The following is an 18,736-nucleotide window of genomic DNA, read 5'->3' on the forward strand; positions in this document are numbered from 1 at the left end:
GGGGGAGAAGGGTGAAGAAACATTATTCTTCCTCATGTGGTTGGAATGTCTTGAGTAAGCATATCTCACTCCTGCCATCTGTTCTTCTCCTCTGGGCCTTAGAGTGAAACAACTTGGTTTGCTGGAAATCCAAGCCACAAACCCCAATGAATACACACAGTTACACTTTCTTTGGATAACATTGTCTTTCTGAAGGAAAATTAAGAAAATAATTGGGGGCTGGGATTGGCCTGGGAGCAAGTGAACCCAAGTTTTCATTCCAGCTCTGCCTCTAAATTGCTGAATGACCTTGGACTTGTCCCTCACACTTCATGAACCTCCATTTTCCCATCCCGTTCCTTATCCCAGTGAGACACTAGCATACAGTTGATATCTGCTAGTCTGTGTTCTGATAACAGAAAGAACATTGTATTTGGTAGTAGACCTGGATTCTACTCCATCCCACACCTGAAAAAGAATTTACTTCATAGCATTTAAAATCAACTCACATGCCTATAGTGCTGTAAGGTGTCCAAAATAGCTTCCTCACATAATCCTTCAGAGAAATAATTCAACTGTTATTACCCTTATTTTACAGATCAGATAGGGGAATTTCAGAAAATTAAAGTCACATATCCAAAGTCATACAGCTAAGTGGTACAATGGATAGAGCACTTGTTCTGGAGTCAGGAAGACCTGATTTAAAATATGCCTTCAGAAACATACTAGCTGTGTGGCCATGGGCAAGTCACTTAATTTTTTACCTCACTTTTCTCATCTATAAGTTGGAGATAATAAGAGCACTTACTTCCCAGGGTTGGTGAGAGGATCTAATGAGATAATATTTGTAAAGTTAGTGCAGTACCTGGTACATACTGGGCAATATATAAATGTTGGCTATTATGATGATTATTATGTATCTGAGTTGTTTGAGTAGCAATCTTGGGCCTAATGGTCCAGGCCCTCATCTCTGTTGAAAGGGACCCATTTCCATCATTTGAAAAACATACTGGTGGGAGCTACGGGGCTACCCCTTCCCTGATAAACCCTTGTGAGAGAGTAACAAAGCTCCAAAAGCACAGGGCCACCTCTACCCAGAGATGGCCTAGTGCACCCTATTCCCTATCCCTTGATTACTACTAGTGTTTCTGTGTGTGTGTGTGTGTGTGTGTGTGTGTGTGTGTGAGAGAGAGAGAGAGAGAGAGAGAGAGAGAGAGAGAGAGAGAGAGAAAGAGAGATATCAGCATTGCTGTGTGATCCTCCTTCCTGGTGGAATCTGAATCTAGATTGCCTGGGAGTTTTGTTTAGGCAGCTAATGAGCATAGATTGGAAAGGTCTTCTAAAGCTAAGTCCAGCCTCCTTCCATATTCTACCCCATTCTTTCAGTATCCCTCTCATTCATTCATAGGATCCCAGAATTGAAGAAACGTTAAAAGAATATTCAAAGCCTATACATATCTGCTCAGGAATCTTCTCATTAGTATCTCTGCCAAGTACTTATCAAGCCTTTACTTGACCCCTTCAGTGACAGAGAGCTCACTTTCATCTGGAGCAACCCATCTCATGTGAAGGTAGCTCTCATTGTGAGGAAGTTGGCCATTCTTTTTGCTTCTCTTCAGCTTTTCCCTTTCTCTCTTCCCATTCAGGGCCAAGAAGGGCTATTCTTCCATGACAGTCCTTCAAACTCTTGAAGACAGGAAACATTTCTATTTTATGTTTTCTCCAAGCTAGCCTAATTCCTTTTACCATTGTATGATACTGTTTCATCCATTCTTTAATCTCTTCCCTATCCTGGTCATCTTTCTATAGACATGTTCCAACTTGTCAATGATCCTAAAATATGGGGCCCAGAAGTGAATAGTTTTTCAGATGGTGTCTTACAAGGACTGAGTATAGCAATCCTATCACCATTGTCTTTTTGGATTTTATGCTTGGATTGATTTAATTAAGAGAATATTAGCTTTTGAGGGTGGGGAAGAGTACTGACTCTTACTGTTGATGCATTTAAAGTTAGTAGTCACTTAGACCCCCTTATTTTTCTTCTTAATTTTTATTAATGGAATTTATTTACAAATGTATCAACCCTTCCCATTCCCCAATTGATGGACATTCCTCAATTTCCAGTTCATTGTCACTACAAAGAGAGCTGCCTAAATATTTTGAAACATATAGATTCTTTTCCTTTTCCCTTGACATTTATGATATCTCTTTATTTCTAGATCATGTATCCATATTGATCTTATCTTAGGGTCTACGTGTATACACAATTTATAACTCTCTGAGTGTAATTCCAAATTGCTCTCCATAATAGTTGGATTAGTTCATAGCTCCACCAATACCATACTGTTTTAGTGTCCCCATTTTTCCATGTACCCTCTAACATTTGTCAGTTTGCCCTTCCATCATTTTAGCCAATCAGATGAGTATGAGATGATTATCTTAGAATAGTTTTGATATTAATTTCTCTAATCAATAATGATTTAGAGCATTTTTCCATATACCAATACATATCTTTGATTTCTTCATCTAAAAATTGTCTGTATATTTTGCCCATTTATTAACTGGGGAATGGCCCTTATTCTTATAAATTTGACAAAGTCCTCTCTCTATTTTAAATATAGAGGCTGTCTATGAATTTTTTTTTCACCAATTTTCTTCTTTCCTTCTAATCTTGGCCACATTGGTTTTATTTGTACAAAATCTTTTTAATTTAATGGACTCAAAATTTATCTGTTTTACATGTCACAATGCTCTCTATCTCCTGTTGACTCATAAATTCCTCTCCTATCCAAAAATCTGATAGGTAGTAAGTTCCTTGTTCTTTTAATTTATTTATGATATCTCTTTATTTCTAGATCATGTATCCATATTGATCTTATCTTAGTGAATAGTACAACCCCCTAGACATTTTCACACAAACTTTTTTTCCACCCATGCCTCTCCCATCCTGAATATCTGTAATTTTTTTTTAATGAAGTGTAGGACTTTACATCTTTCCCTATTAAATGTTATCTCATTTGATTTAGCTTGTCATTCTAGTCTGTCAAGATCTTTTTGGATCCTGGCTCTTTTATCCAATGTGATGGCTCTTCCAGTTTTCTGTCACCTAAAAATTTAATAAGCACAGGAACTATGCATTCATTCATATAGTATATAAAAATATGAAGCAGCACATGGAGAAGGACAGATCTTTGACTTTGGAGCTCTCCACTGGAAACCTTCTGCCATCATTAATGATTATTCTTTAGTTTGTCCAACCAGCCTTTATTTAATGAGTTTACTTAAATTGCCTTGTGATAAGATTCACATCTGCCCACCTTTTCCAAAAGAATGTGAGACACTTTGTCAAATGCTTTGCTAAAATCCAAGCTTTCTGTGATGGTGGCTTTCCCCTGATCTAGTAATCATGTCATAAAAGTATTGAGGTTAGTCTGACATGACCTATTTTAGATAAACTCATGCTTCTAAGTGATTAACTCATGTTTCTAAGTGATTCCCACTTCCTTTTCTATGTCATTCTTTTAGTAATAGTCTAGAATTTGTCTTGGAATCAAAGTCTTATCACTGACTTATATTTCCATGTCCCCATTTTGAAAATGAGGGCAACAATTACAACAACAATAAATACCTGTTAGGTACCTGCTGTGTGCCCTGTGGGGTTATGGAAAGGGCCCTGAACCTGGTGTCAGGAAAACTTAAGTCAAATCCTAGCTCTAGTATTTATTAGCACTGTGACTTCCAATAAGCTGCTACCTCTGATCCTTGGTTTCCCTATCTTTAAATTGGGCATAGTAAAACTTTCACCATCTATCTTGCAAGGAAAGCATGCTATTAAAATGATGTTATCTATTATTGTTTTTATTTTTGACTCAAACTGTCAGATTTTGTTGGAACTAAGAAAATGACTGCTCTTTTGTGAGTCTGCTACCTTTGCTTGGCTTGAAGGCTCTAGAAGTGGCTGCCTGGGTAACAGAAATGGCCTTTTCTTGGGACTCATCCATTTGAAATATTTCAAAGCTATAAGGAAGGGGTTTTGGTAGCAGTGGCAATCCTAGTATCTTCCCTTTGGGGCTTCTCTTTGGACCATTTGCCATATCTTTGACCAAAAGTCTTGAAAAAACTTTTGATAAATGATAGCAGCAACAATAGGACAACAATAATAACAACAATAATAAACCCCATTTCGCCAGCACTTTAACAAATTTACTGAATGTTTTCTTCATAACTGTCCTAGGAGATGAGTAACATAAGAATTATTGTTCATTACTGATAAAGAACCTTAGATTCAAACAAGATTATTGACTTGCCCATGGCCACAGATATGAAAATGTGTCAGGGCTGGGAAATAGGAAGTTGCTTCCCCCCATCAAAAGGTTTGTAAAGTGGAATCCATAAAATTTTGTACTTGATTTGGCATTTGATGGTTTCCATAGCCTGGTTTTACCTTGCTTTTCTAACTTTGTGTCTTCCTTCCCTCAGCCCATACCCATTCTATAGTCTCTTTGGTTTCCCTTTATATGATAGGTTCATTCCCACAACTGCTGTTGAAGCCATGGTGTTCCCCTCCTTTAAAAAATCCTTCATTTTCCAACCCTGAACCTGGAGTGAACTCTTAGAAGGCAAGAATGGTGCCATTTTTCCTTTCTCTGACAGTCATAAATCAAGGAACATTTTTCTAGCATTCCCTATGTGCTAGCCCACTGCTTAGGGCTAGGAATACAAAGAAAGACAAAAGTCCTTCATCTGTCCTTGGGGAAATTGCAAGCTAATGGGGGAGACCACATTCAGACATCTAGATATACTCAAGATAGGTGGAGAGTGATTATAGGAATAATGGTAGGATGAACTTGGAACTTTTAATATTTTTTACACTGTGATTCAATATAATTGGTTTACTTAATGTATTTTATTTTATGCATTTAATAACATGATTCTGAGAAGGGGTTCATAAGCTTTACTAGACTGCCAAAGGGGTCTGTCACTTAAAAAAATAAATTAAGAAGCTCTGCTCTAGTTTTTTTGTTTGTTTGTTTTCTGACTAGGGCAAAGGCCCTTGGGTTTATCCCTTCCCTTGTTATTGATGTTAGGCTTTGTTAGTGTAGTCTAAGATCCCAAAGAATGGTTGAAAATCATAGAATGCTTTAATTGGAAGAGATCTATAATTAGGTCTTCTGGTCCAAGCCATACTACATAGAAATCTCTACAATATCATATAACCATCCTATCTCTGCTTGAATGCTTAAAATGAGGGAACTCACTGTTGCCCAAGGCTACCTGCCTCATTACCAGACATCCTTTAGTGTTAGAAAGTACTTTCTTATATTGAGCCTAAATCTGCTTCCTGAGGACTTTTCCCAATTGGTCTAATTTCTGCCTTCTTGAAGCACAGAGAACAGATTTCCCTGTGACCCAGAACATCACCTCAGATCTCTGAAGGCAGTAATTGTGTTGTTCCCTCATGCAGCCCTCTCCCTCAACTCATACCCTATTCCCCTAACCCCCTCTAATGGCATCCGCTACAGGCCCAAGGAATATGTTCTCATTGTAACATTGTCTATTATTAGTAATACATTTATTTCCTCCATTAAAGCAAATAACAGAGAACAACCAGTATCAAATTGTGCAGTTCTCTAACTGTGGAATGGACATTATTTAAAAATGGAATAGACTTTCATGAGAGATGAACTCATCAGTAGAAATGTTTAAGCAGAGGACAGAAACTTTTATTCAGGGATACTTGAGAGAAGATGTCTCCACAGGCATGGACTGGACTAGATGTCTTCTGATGTCCCTTCTATTTCTAAAAGTATATAATAGTTATTTGAATTAACCACACTTTAGAATGCACCACTACTTCCTTGCTCTCCAGTACATTTATTTTTTTTAAACCCTTACCTTCTGTCTTAGAATCAATACTGTGTATTTGTTCCAAGGCAGAAGAGTGGTAAAGGCTAGGCAATGGGGGTTAAGTGACTTGTCCAGGGTCACAAAGCTGGGAAGTGTCTGAGGCTGAATTTGAACCTAGGACTAACTGTTTTTTTTTTGAGAGGCCTGGCTCTCAATCCACTGAGCCACCCAACTGCCCCCTTCAGTACATTTTTTAATCAGCTCATTAAAAAAAAAGTGAGACTTAGATCTGGGGGACTTTATCCTGATATATACACTGATTTTAGTCTTGCTTTCTAGACCCAACCCAAGTCCCACTTCTTCCAGGAAGCTTCTTTGCCTTGTTCAGTCTAGCGTGATCACTCTTTCCTCTCATCTGCTATGTAGTCTTTGTTACTTCATAACAGTTTGAATTTAAATGTCCTACAGTGGTGCTGGGTGAAACCTGTGTCCCCAGCTATATCTATTGTATGTTCAGATTTAAAACTAGAGGCAAGTAGGTGGCACAATGGATAGAGTGCCAGGACTGCAGTTGGGAGGATCTGGTTTCAAATCTGATCTCAGATATTTACACACTGTGTGACCCTGTGCAAGTCACCTAACCCTGACTGCCTACCCTCTGCTCTTCTGTCATAGAGTTGTTATTAAGATGGCAAGTAAGAATTAAGGAAATGTCCATTTCAGTTTAAAATGAGAAAAGAGCTTAGAGATTATTTAGTTTAGATTCCTTATCAAGTGGGAGAACCAATCAGTCAGGGAGCTAGCATTTATTAAGCACCTACTTTGTCCTAGGTATTGTTCTAAGCCCTGGAGATAGAAAGAAAGGCAGAATAACCATCCTGGCTCTCTAGGAATTCCCAGTCTAATGAGAGAGAACGCATATAAATAGCTGGGAACAAACAAGATATACACAGGAAAAATTGGGGATAGTCTCAGAGAAGAGGTATTAAGATTAAGGAGGATTAGGAAAGGTTTCTTGTGGAAAGTGGGACTTGAAGGAAGCCAGGGAAGCCAGGAGGTAGAGAGTACTGGGCGATGGAGGATAGCCATTGCAGATTGAAGGACAAAGCAGCCACTATCCCTAGATTAAAGAGTAGTTCATGGTGAGAGGTAATATATAAGATGACTGGAAATGTAGGGAGGGGGAAGGTTATGATGAACTTCACAGAAGCGGTTATATTTTTTACTAGAAGTAGTAGAGTCATTGGAATTATTGCTTAGGGAGGTGGCATAGTTAGACAATGAGGATAGAATCATTAAGACCAATTTAACAGATGAGTGGAGGATGGGCTAGAAGAGCCAGGGAAGCCAAGTAGCTGGCTATTGCAATAGTCTAGGTATGAGATGAGGAGGACCTGTAGCAGAATGGTGGTGTCTTAGGAGAGAAGGAAGAGTATAGGGGAGATGTTACAAGGGTAAACTCTATAGAACTTAGCAACAGTTTGGCTATGAAGGATGAGAGTAAGGAACTGAGAGTGATACCTAGGTTTGGATCCTGGGTGACTGGGAAGGTAGAAGAAGGGAGGATTTGGGCAGAAAGATAAGTACTTCAGTTTTAGACATGTTGACTTTAAGATGTCTGCAGGACAGGCAGTTTGAGATGCCCATTAAACAGTTGGAGATATAAGACATTATCAGAGAAATTAGGAATGGATAAATTGATCAGATTATCATCAGCCTAGAGATGATGATTAATTCCATGAAATCACTAAGAGAAATCACATAGAGGGAACTGAGAAGAGGGACCCTGACAGCCACCATGGTGAGAGCATCATTTGGGGGGAGATCAGAAAAGGAGAGAGAAAAGGAGCAGTCTTACAAATAGGAGGAGAACTAGTAGAAAGCAGTGTCACAAAAACCTCGAGAGGAGAGAGTATCAAGTAGAAGACAGTGATTGACAGTGTCAGAGGATGAGGACTGAGAAAAGGCCATTGGATGTGGGGATTTCAGAGGTCTCTGGTAACTTGGGACAGACCAGTTTCAGTTGAAGTGTGATATCAGAAGCCAGACTGAAGGGAGTTAAGCAGAGATTAAGGGGGAAGGAAGTGGAGAGGCAGCAGTTGTAGAGTAAGGAGTTTAACCACAAAACAGAGGAAAGATATTGGATAGTAGACATTGGGGATGGATGGATCAAGTGCTGAAGACACTGGAGATGTGGTTATTTTTGAAAGATATCAGGAAGCAACAAAGGGAGTAAGAAAGATTGCTGGGGGTGGGGGCAGCAGCTGGGTATCTCAGTGGATTGAGAGCCAGACCTAGAGACAGGAGGTTCTAGGTTCAAATGTGGCCAGGCACTTCCTAACTGGGTGACCCTGGATAGGTCACTTAACCCCCATTGCCTTACTGCTCTTCTGCCTTGGAACCAATACACAGTATAAACTCTAAGGTGGAAGGTAAGGGTTTAAGAAAAAGATTGCTGAAAGAGTGGGGATGGTAGAGGGGACAGTCTGCTGAAGAAGATGGGATGGAAGAATCTGCTTTGGGAAGGGGAAAACTAGCTTTTTTTGTGAAATCAGGGGTGAAGAAGGAGATGGTAAGTGAAGGCATCTGAGTTCTAGAATAGGAGGAAAAAATAGAGCTTTCTGGGAATAATCTAATTTTTAATTTTTCAAGAAAATATGAATCAAGAACCAAGATCAGAACCAAGATCTCCTTATTCCCAATGAAATTATCATCATAATTATAACATTTATATAGCATTTACCATGAGCCAGGCACTATGTGCTAAGCTCTTTGCAATTATTATCTCATTTGATCCTCACAACAATCCTAGGAGAAAGGTGCTATTATCATCCCCATTTTTATAGGTGAAAAAATGGAGGTAAATAGGATTCAGTGACTTGTTCAGGATTTCATAACTAGTATATTTTTGAATTCAGATTTGAATTTAGGTCTTCCTGGTTCTAATCCAGGTATTCTGTAAATGGACCAAGAATGCATACTTGTGTAGTCTGAATCCCCAGGTTCAGTTGTAGTTCTATGTGCTACTCCTGGGGTTGAGGGGGAAGCTCTAGAAGCAGATGGGGAAGGTCTGTGAAGTGAAAGAGGAATACTGTATAGGGTTAGAGTAGAGGCAAGTTTGAAGGCAGGCCAGAGAGGCAGCAGTGCATTTGGACCCTGGCTCTGCTAACAACCCAAGCAGCCATTTCCTCAGATCCAGCTGTGCTTAGAAGGGGTTAGGGAGTTGGTATGGGTTATATGCACATGTGGAGAGTCACCTTCCATAGGTAATACTGCTCCTATTAGTTTGGGAGCACCTACTGACCCTCACTGGCCTGGAAATCCAGTTATAAATTATCTCTTCTCTTTCTTTGTCCTAACTCCTTCCAATTCTCTCAACCTTCCCTTCTTTTCTCTCTTTCTTTCTCTCTTGTCTTTTTTCCCCCTTTCTTCATACTCATTTCCCCTTTTCTAACTTTTTAAACTCTTCCTTCTTTTCTCTTTATATCTCTGTCTCTTCCTTCTATCTTTGGATCCTTCTGGCTCCCTTTGTGTCTTTTTCAATTTTTGAATTCCTCTGATTGTATTTCTTTTTGTCTCTTTCTCTCTGTGTTCCTTTTATCTTTATCTTTCCTCTCTTCTCTTCTGTGTTCCATCTGCTTTCTCCTTCCTTTTTACCACTCTTTGTTTCTGTCTCCTTATATGGTTCTGTCTTTGTCTGTATCTCTTTCCAAACTCTCTGCCTCTCTTGGACATTCTGCCCCTCGATCCCCAGGCATGCATCACAGCAAGAGACCAATAAAACCATCTGTGCCAGCATCAGTACCATCAAGCAGCTGTCAGAGCTTGTGCGGGGCTCATCTCAGGTATGTTCAATGGTCAGAGTGTCACATTGAGGACCTGCACTACAGCCTTTGTCAAGGTGGGTCTGGGAGAGGGCTATATTCATCTTTGGGGCTTCCTGCCCACCCTGAAGAATTGGAAAGAGGTATTAGAATTCTACCAGTCGGGGGTGGGGGGACCTAAGAAAATACCCAACCTAACTTCCCACTTGGTATAGGAATCACTTCCATAAGCCACCTGCCAAGATGCCATTCAGTCTCTGCTTCAACAGTTAAGGAAGGGGAACTTACTCTTCCTGAGAAAGCTCGTTTGATTTTGGGTCAGCTCTGATTGTTTGAAAGTTTGCCTATAGATTGAGTTGAAAAGACTCCCCAATAAATTAATAGTCTTTGTTCATTTAGACACACGTTGTTGTGGGCATCTCCCTCTCATACATACAGACTGGAATCAAATTAAAGTAAGTATTATTTGGCAACTACATCACCCTGCTGAGGTTTCTTGAGTCTATGGACAACTAAGAGCCCTGGGAGTTTTTTTTTCCAGTGATTGCTGTCATCTATGTTCCTCACCTTCTATAAGCAGATAAGGCAGCTGTTATCCATGCTGAGATATTTGACTCATTTCCTTTTCAGATATCTGTCATATTTGACCTGAACTGCTAGGTACCCTTCCATGGTCTTTTCTATCTTGTTTATTTGGTAAAGGAAGTCATCACGGTTTACTCACTGTTGCCAGCTTCAACACTACTTTCCATCTTTGTTCCCACCAATGACTGATAGAATCATCATCCTTATCATCACTCTTATCATCATTACCATCAGTGTCATCATTATCAAGTCAACATAAAAATCACTGTGAACATCAACATCAGACTCCTTAATAGCATGAGAACCTTTGGTTATTGGCATCACTATCATCAGCAGGATTACATGATGACAAGGATGAGAACTTTATGGCAGTTAATTCAGAACCCTGTGCAGGGATAAATAGAGTCAATCTGAGATGGGAAAGCTAGTTAGGTTATTCTTGGAATATTCCAAAGCAGTTATGTTGAAGGTGATATATATATATATATATATATATATATATATATATATATATATATATATACATATATGTGTGTGTGTGTGTGTGTGTGTGTGTGTGATGGCTGTGCACATAATCACAGAATTTCAGGGCTTTAAAAGGCCTCAGAAATCAGCTGTTATATTCCCCCATTTTATAGAGGAGAAAATGGAGGCTCAGGAAAGACATCGGTGGTTTGATGGTGAATTGATAGACTATGTCCTTTTTGTTCTGCTCCATTTCAAACAGCCAGGTTACTAATCTAATGCACAAAGATGGTGTTTAAATGATAGCTTAGAGAACTTTGCTCACTTAGCACAGAATTTATGGTCCATTATGAGCCATAGCCCCATTTTGATGGTTTCTAGTGTTGTGGGCTAGTTGAGTACTTTTCAGTTATAGATGAGAGAGAGAGAGAGAGAGAGAGAGAGAGAGAGAGAGAGAGAGAGAGAGAGAGAGAGAGAGAGAGAGAGAGAGAGAGAGAGAGAGAGAGAGAGAGAGGGAGGGAGGGAGGGAGGGAGGGAGGGAGGGAGGGAGGGAGGGGGAGAGAGAGAGAGAGAGAGCACTCAGTCAGTCCATCAGTCAGCAAGCAATTATTATGTTGCTACTATGTGCAAAGAACAAAAGACAAAGACAAATTTCTAGGAAATTGCATTCTACCATGGGCAAGGGAGGGCATACACATGGATAAAAAGACAACAAGGCATAGTTGTGAAAGCTATGACTCATCAGTGCCAGGCCTCAAACTATACTATACAGCATAAAGAGATCAATTGGTTGAACAGGTTTGGTTCAGAACATATAAAAGCAAATGACCCTAGAAGCCTAGTGTTTGATCAGCTTGAAAACCACTCCAATTATTGGGTTAAGTACCCACTATTTGAGAAAAATCTCTGGGAAAATTGGCCAGCTTCTACCAGAAATTGGGTTAATACCAACCTCTGACACTATATACCAAGATAAGCTCCAAATACATATGTGACCAAGTTATAAAAGATCATATTGTAAATGAATTAATGAAATATAAAAAAGATCACCTATAAGATTTATGAGAAAAAAGAAAAATTCACAACCAAAAATGGGATAGAATCACTGAAGATAACATGGACCATTTTGATGATTTGAAACTTAAAACATTTTTACATAAACAAGTGAAAAAGCTAAGATTACCTGGGAAATGAGCATGACTGGGGAAAAATATTGTAAATTTCTATAGTAAAGGTTTCACTTCTAAGATAGATAGGGAACAATCAAATTTACAAAAAAATATCAGAAGTATTCCTCAGCTGATAGGTGGTGTAAGCATATGCCTGTGTTTTTTAATTCTTAGGGGAATTCTTTTTTTTAATTTTATTTTTTTAAATAATATTTTATTTGATCATTTCCAAGCATTATTCATTAAAGACAAAGATCATTTTCTTTTCCTCCCCCCCACCCCCCATAGCCGACGCGTGATTCCACTGGGTGTCACATGTGTTCTTGATTCGAACCCATTGCCATGTTGTTAATATTTGCATTAGGGTGTTTATTTAGAGTCTCTCCTCTGTCATGTCCCCTCAACCGCTGTAGTCAGGCAGTTGCTTTTCCTCGGTGTTTCTATTCCATAGTTTATCCTTTGCTTATGCATAGTGTTTTTTCTCCTAGATCCCTGCAGATTGTTCAGGGACATTACACCACCACAAATGGAGAAGTCCATTACATTCGATTATACCACAGTGTATTAGTCTCTGTGTACAATGTTCTCCTGGTTCTGCTCCTCTCCCTCTGCATCACTTCCTGGAGGTTGTTCCAGTCTCCATGGAATTCCTCCACTTTATTCCATCACCAACATATACCACAATATGCTCAGCCATTCCCCAATTGATGGGCATCCCCTCGTTTTCCAGTTTTGGGCCACCACAAAGAGCGCAGCTATGAATATTTTTGTACAAGTCTTTTTGTCCATTATCTCTTTGGGGTACAGACCCAGCAGTGCTATGGCTGGATCAAAGGGTAGACATTCTTTTGTTGCCCTTTGGGCATAGTTCCAAATTGCCCTCCAGAATGGTTGGATCAGTTCACAACTCCACCAGCAATGAATTAATGTCTCTCAGGGGAATTCTTAAGGAAAGAAATCTAGCCTAGCTTATAGGCGTGTGAAAAAAATGCTCCAAATCACTAATAATTAGAAAAGTTTAAATAAAACAATGCTTAGGTTCTACCTCATAGCCATCAGATTGGCAGAGTTGACAAAAAAGCAAAGGAAATATGTTGGAGAGGCTATAGGAAAACAGGGACTTTGATGCACTGGTTGTTGGACCTGGGAATGAGTACAGCCATTCTGGAAAGCAATTGGAATGATATATTTTTCTAAGCAACATATATCCTAACTATACCACTATTAGACCTGTTCCCAAAAGAGATCAAAGAATTAGGAAAAAAGGTCTTTTATATACCAAAATATTTGTAGCAGCTCTTTTTGTGGTTGAAAAATAACTAGAAATTAAAGAAGTGCTCATCACCTGGGGAGTGGATGAACAAACTATGACATATTAATAGGATAGAGTGTTAACGTGGTGGAAGAAATGAAAGAATAAAGATGATTTCAGAAAGGTATGGAAAGATTCATATGAACTGATGCTGAGTGAAGTGAGCGGAATGAGAATAATAGTTTATATTCTAATATTAGTATCATAAAAGTGAACAATTTTGAAGAATTGTATAAACCAATGAAGAAACAATTTATACATCTATAATACCTTAAGATAAATGAATGCCATAAGACAAACAACTTTGAAAGATTTTAGATCTTTGATTAATGCAATAATGATTCATAAATCCAAAGAAGGAGGAAAATGATGAAATATGTTATCTACCTCCTAACAGAGAAGAGGTGAATCCAGGGACAGATTTGTGTGTGTGTGTGTGTGTGTGTGTGTGTGTTTAAAATGTATATATATAAAATATGTCTATATATAGTATGTGGGTTTTAATATACATATATGTCTCTACATGTATACATGTATAACTATTTGTACACATATATAACACAAATTTGTATTGTGTGTACACACATGATGTATATATGCACATATGCACATGTAGTATATATCTATGAGTATATATGTATATGTATGCATATTATATATATATATATATATATATATATATATATATATATATATATAGAGAGAGAGAGAGAGAGAGAGAGAGAGAGAGAGAGAGAGAGAGAGAGAGAGAGAGAATGAGGGAATTTGTTTTGTTTGACTATGTATAATTGTTACAAGGAATTTGTTTTTCTTTTCTTTATGTTTTTTCCCCTAATGGAGAAAGAGGTAGGAGAGACAGAAAGTAGATTTGTTAATTTAAAAAAAGAATTAATTGAAGACAAAGAAAGAACATCGAATGTGGAGTCAGTGGATCAAAGTTTGACTTCAAACTCTGCTATTTCCTGCCTCTTTGAAACTATACAAATCACTTAACCTTCCTAAATGAAGTTTTTAGATGAGATTGATTAGGCTAACCTCTGGGTTCCCTTCTAACTCTGTAGTTATGAACCTTTATAAATTAAAATATGAGCCATGAGATATCACTAATAACTGTGGATACTGGCAGTCTCAGAACCATATTTTGCCAGTACTTCTAGTGATAGGGCAATCATCCTTCCATTCAATCCCATTTAGTTTGATAAATCTTTATTTTTGGAAATAATGGCACAAGGTCAGGTTCCAGAATTCCTTAGTTCTCTAGTGTGGAATGAAGAATGATAGTGAGCAATAATAGCAGGACAGTGGCCCAGGGATGCCCATTTACTGGAGGAGTGCCCCACATCCATTCTCTCCTCTTCTCCTTGCAGCAAGAATGTCTCCAGCTAGACCGACTGAGAAATCAACTATTGGATATTCTCCAGCGCTATGGAGCTATTCAGAAGGTGAGGGCCCTGGGACCCTTGGTCCCTACTACCTTATAGTATGTCTTAAAAGGGGCATATTAATGATAAAAATACCTCTCATTTATGTTGTACGTTAAGGATTTTCAGTTACTTTGTTCTCTGTAACTCTCTAGAAGAGATTAGATTTTTTTTTTTTTACAGATTTTACAAAGAAACTTAGAGAATTTCTGGGCTATTTTCAGGAAAGAACTCTGGAATAGACAAGGGGGGGGGTGGCCATTAGTCTAATATGGTTTGCTTTTAGAATATAGGAAGTAGTCTTAGTGTTAGATTTGGAGTCAGGAGAACTTAATTCAGATCTCAGCTTCAACACTTCCTAGTCCTGTGACCTTAGGCCCTTCCTCAGATGTCTAGACTGTGCAACTGACTGTGTGAACCTAGACAAATCACTTTGTTTCTCTGAGCCTTAGTTTCCTTATCTATAAAATAGGGTTAATGATAGTTTCATTTGCAACCTCATAGGGTTTTTTTTTTCTGAGAATCATGAATTATTTTATGTAAAACCCTTTGCAAACCATGAGCATTAGATATTAATAGTCTATATTCTAAGGGTCATTCTAACTCTGAAATTTTATATATCCTCTTAAGTGTCCTCTAGCTCTAATGTTCTAGGTTCAAGGTTCTGAGGTCCTTTCCAGTTCTACTATTAAGTGTTCTGAAGGTCCCTTTCAGCTCTGACAGACTATATTCCAAAGTCCTTTTTCAGTTTCAACTTACTATGATCTGTGCTTTATATCCCTGAGATCTGCTGACTAGGTATTGTTGGCTTTTCAAATGTTTCTTAATCTTCTCAGAAGTCACCATTCATAGGCTCATACATATTATGCCTTAACTCCATCCACCATACAATAATAGAAACCTAATAAGACCACTGGCTCACATTTCTATTTTTTTTTCATAGTAACTATGAGGTAGGTAATACAAATATTATTATTTCCATTATATCAATGAGGAAATCTTAAAATATCTCTGTGGCAGGGGCTAGGTTTTTTTTTTGTTGTTGTTTTTTGCTACTGTCCTTCCCCACAAATGATCTCCTTTGAAGTCCTGGACTTTTGAGGAGGTCAAGGAGTATACGACTATAAGACATAGCATGCCAGAAGTAGACAATATCTTAAAAGACAGAATGTCAAAGCTAGAAGGGACTTTATATGTCATCTAGTCCATCCTCCCCTGCCCCTCATTGTACAGATGAAGAAGCTGAGGTCCAGATAGAAAAAGTGATTTGTCAAAAGTTGCTCATAGTCAGGGTCCTTAATTTTTTTTTTTTACGTATTTTTCAGTCAGAGTTCTGACTCATATTGTTGTTCAGTCATTTTAGTTGTGTCTGACTCTTTGTGATCACATTTGGGGTTTTCTTGGCAAAGATACTGGTGTGCTTTGCCAGCTCATTTTATACATGAAGAACCTGAGGCAAATAGGGTAAAGTGACTTGTTTAGGGTAAGTGTCTGAGGCCAGATTTGAACTAAATAAGATGAATCTTTCTGACTCCAGGCCTGGTACTGTATCCACTTCTCACTGTGACTCATAGGTGGAGACATTTTTACACTCTACCATAGGAAGACAGTGAATGCTTACTGAAAAGTATTACATTAAATTAGTTCCACAAGTGACCTTAGACCATCTAGACCAATTTTTATAGATAAAAAAATTTCACAGTGATTTTACAGAGTTTTATAGATTTTACAGATAACCTAGTTCCCAACATGTTAGGGTAAAATAATAACAAAACAAAAATAACAATTCATTTTTCTGTGACTCTTTAAGAGTTTCAAAAGTACTTTCTTCACCATAGTCATGTGAGGTAGAGAGTATGAGTATTATTACTGTTCTCATTTTATAGATGAGGACACTAAGGCCCACAGAGATGAAGGATGGCACATAGCTAACAAACTGTAACTCAGACAAACTCTGTTCTGTTTGTTCCCACTACCCTAGGATTGTCTCTTAAGGTCATTTAGCTCACTAGCCTTTGAGTTAGGGATAAACTCAGGTTTCCTGCCTCCTAGGCCATTTCCATTCCCTGGGGGAGGGTGGGTGGTTAAGAGTCAAATGAACCTGATTATTTCTGTAGGACTTGCCAGAGTCTCCTTGTTACTTGCCTCCAACCTCACCTCCTTCTAATTCTTTGTCTGACAGAAAATAGCAGAAACATCCAAGGCTCCACTTCCCCTGGTGGCCACGATGGGGGCACAGCGGAGCAGAAGGCAGGTGGGTGTCATGTACATGGTGGGGAGTCTACCCTGGTATGTGAAGCACAGGGTTGGAAAGCCAGTTTTGTAAGTAATGTCATTACTGCTCCTGGGAGACTTAGGCCTTCCGGGGGTGTGGAAGAAGAGAAGGGGAGGGAAGAGACAGGTTGACCTGATCTAAGGAATCTCCCCTCTTTAGCTGAGGATTTTCCTGTACTCCACACACAGCCCTGTCTGTCCAATAGGAAGAGATCATTCTCCCATGACCTTCAAGAGGTTGTCTACTCCAAGATCAGTCTCCCAGGATGGAAGAGGTGGGGAGGATAAACTACCTTGAGTCTACTGGTGTCTTACACAGGTCCAATGAAGAACTATGGTACAGGATAGAATTATAACTCTGGCATATATAGGTCTGTTTGTTTGTTTGTTTGTTTTTTCAAGGATAATACCCGGTCTGGGCTCATTATCAGGTCAAACTGGGACTCTAGGCTCTAATATGGAAGCCTGTCCCATATCTTTCTCAGAACAATGCTTCCATACTACTTTCCTGACTGTCTCCATGCCATGCTACCTCCACACTGGCTATCATCCTCATCTTCCTCTTTCCCCCCACTCCAAACCTTGGACTCTGTTATTGGCCTATAGGCCCTTATAAATGAGTCTTCTTGTCTGAAACCAAACTGTCATGATTTTATGGCCATCTTCCTACTAGGTTTCCCCAATACTACCATTTTTCTTCTTTTCCTCTCCTTTTTAGCTCCAATATTAGAATATAAACCCCTTGAGGGCAAAGAAGATCTTATTTTAGCACAGAGTCTGGCATCTAGTAAGTACTTTATATGTCCTTAATATCTTTATCTTAATAAGTACTTAGTGCTATCTTATCTAATGCTAATCTTATCTTAATAAGTACTTACCACTATCTATTTCTACTTATTTCTATTCATCTGTCTGTCTTTCTTTCCTTCTTGCTGCCTGCCTATCTGTGTCTGTCTCTCTCTAGGTTCCTGCCTATCTGTCTGCTTGTCTTTCAGTCTAGGCAGGGATTTCTTATGTGTCTAAGGTTAGGGCCCAGTCTGGTGCCTTGGAAGGCAGTTGGCCCGTGTGGATATAGAACCTCTGAACATATATCTCCTCATTAGGATCCCCCAGTGGCCTACTGAATTCACTGATAAATAGATATTTTTATCAAAACCAGTCAGTCCCAAAGGAAAAGAAAAAGACATGCCAAGTAGTCCAGGTATACCTTATATAACATTTAAAATAAATTAATTCTTTGATGGCGCAGTAGTAAGCAAGCATTATTATCTCAGATCATCACAGACCATCTGGTTTGTATATCAAATAATTATACAACACAGTTTATTCATTTGTTCATTAATTCATTTATCTATCTAATTTACTTTTTTATAATGATCCAATATTTTCAAAGCAAAAGAATGTGGAGTCTATCTGTCATCATGCAAACATCTCTGTGGGAAAAACTCAATTACCCTATGTATGAACTATGCTTCTATTGATACTTCTCTTTGTGGGGCTGAGGGTCTCTTGCATAATAAGTGCTTCTGCACAGTGATTGAAGCCCTTAAAAATACATGAAATGGGTAGAACTAGATGGCCACTGAAGATTCTTTTTCACTAAATCTGTTATTACTTGCAACATTAGGAGAGCACAATTTTACTAGAAATTTCCAATTCATGGGTGTTGCTCTAGGGATTCCAGCTGAATTAATGTTTTTAAGAACTAATGGAGCTCATCAAAGCAGAGGGTCTTATTTAAGCAAAGATGTCCTGAGCCTTGGGAACAGACATGAAAACAGGAGGATGACTCACACATACAAAAACTGTCTTTTCCTGTCTAGGCTATTGGCTGATGTCTTCTGTCTTTTGTCTCCTATG

At 38.6% G+C, this 18,736-nt stretch overlaps 1 protein-coding gene across 4 annotated transcripts in view; it reads left to right on the top strand.

Annotated features, from left to right (window-relative positions):
- TSNARE1 (t-SNARE domain containing 1) overlaps nt 1–18,736 on the top strand; it is a 298,847-nt gene that overhangs the window by 149,621 nt on the left and 130,490 nt on the right. For all 4 annotated transcript variants that reach the window (XM_016431917.2, XM_056820748.1, XM_056820747.1 and 1 more), the window contains 3 exons: nt 9,581–9,671; nt 14,549–14,623; nt 16,785–16,856. In XM_016431917.2, the coding sequence (XP_016287403.1) occupies nt 9,581–9,671; nt 14,549–14,623; nt 16,785–16,856 (238 nt within the window). The remainder of the gene's footprint in view (nt 1–9,580; nt 9,672–14,548; nt 14,624–16,784; nt 16,857–18,736) is intronic.

Source organism: Monodelphis domestica, chromosome 3 (assembly GCF_027887165.1).
Source record: "Monodelphis domestica isolate mMonDom1 chromosome 3, mMonDom1.pri, whole genome shotgun sequence".
NCBI lineage: Eukaryota > Metazoa > Chordata > Mammalia > Didelphimorphia > Didelphidae > Monodelphis > Monodelphis domestica.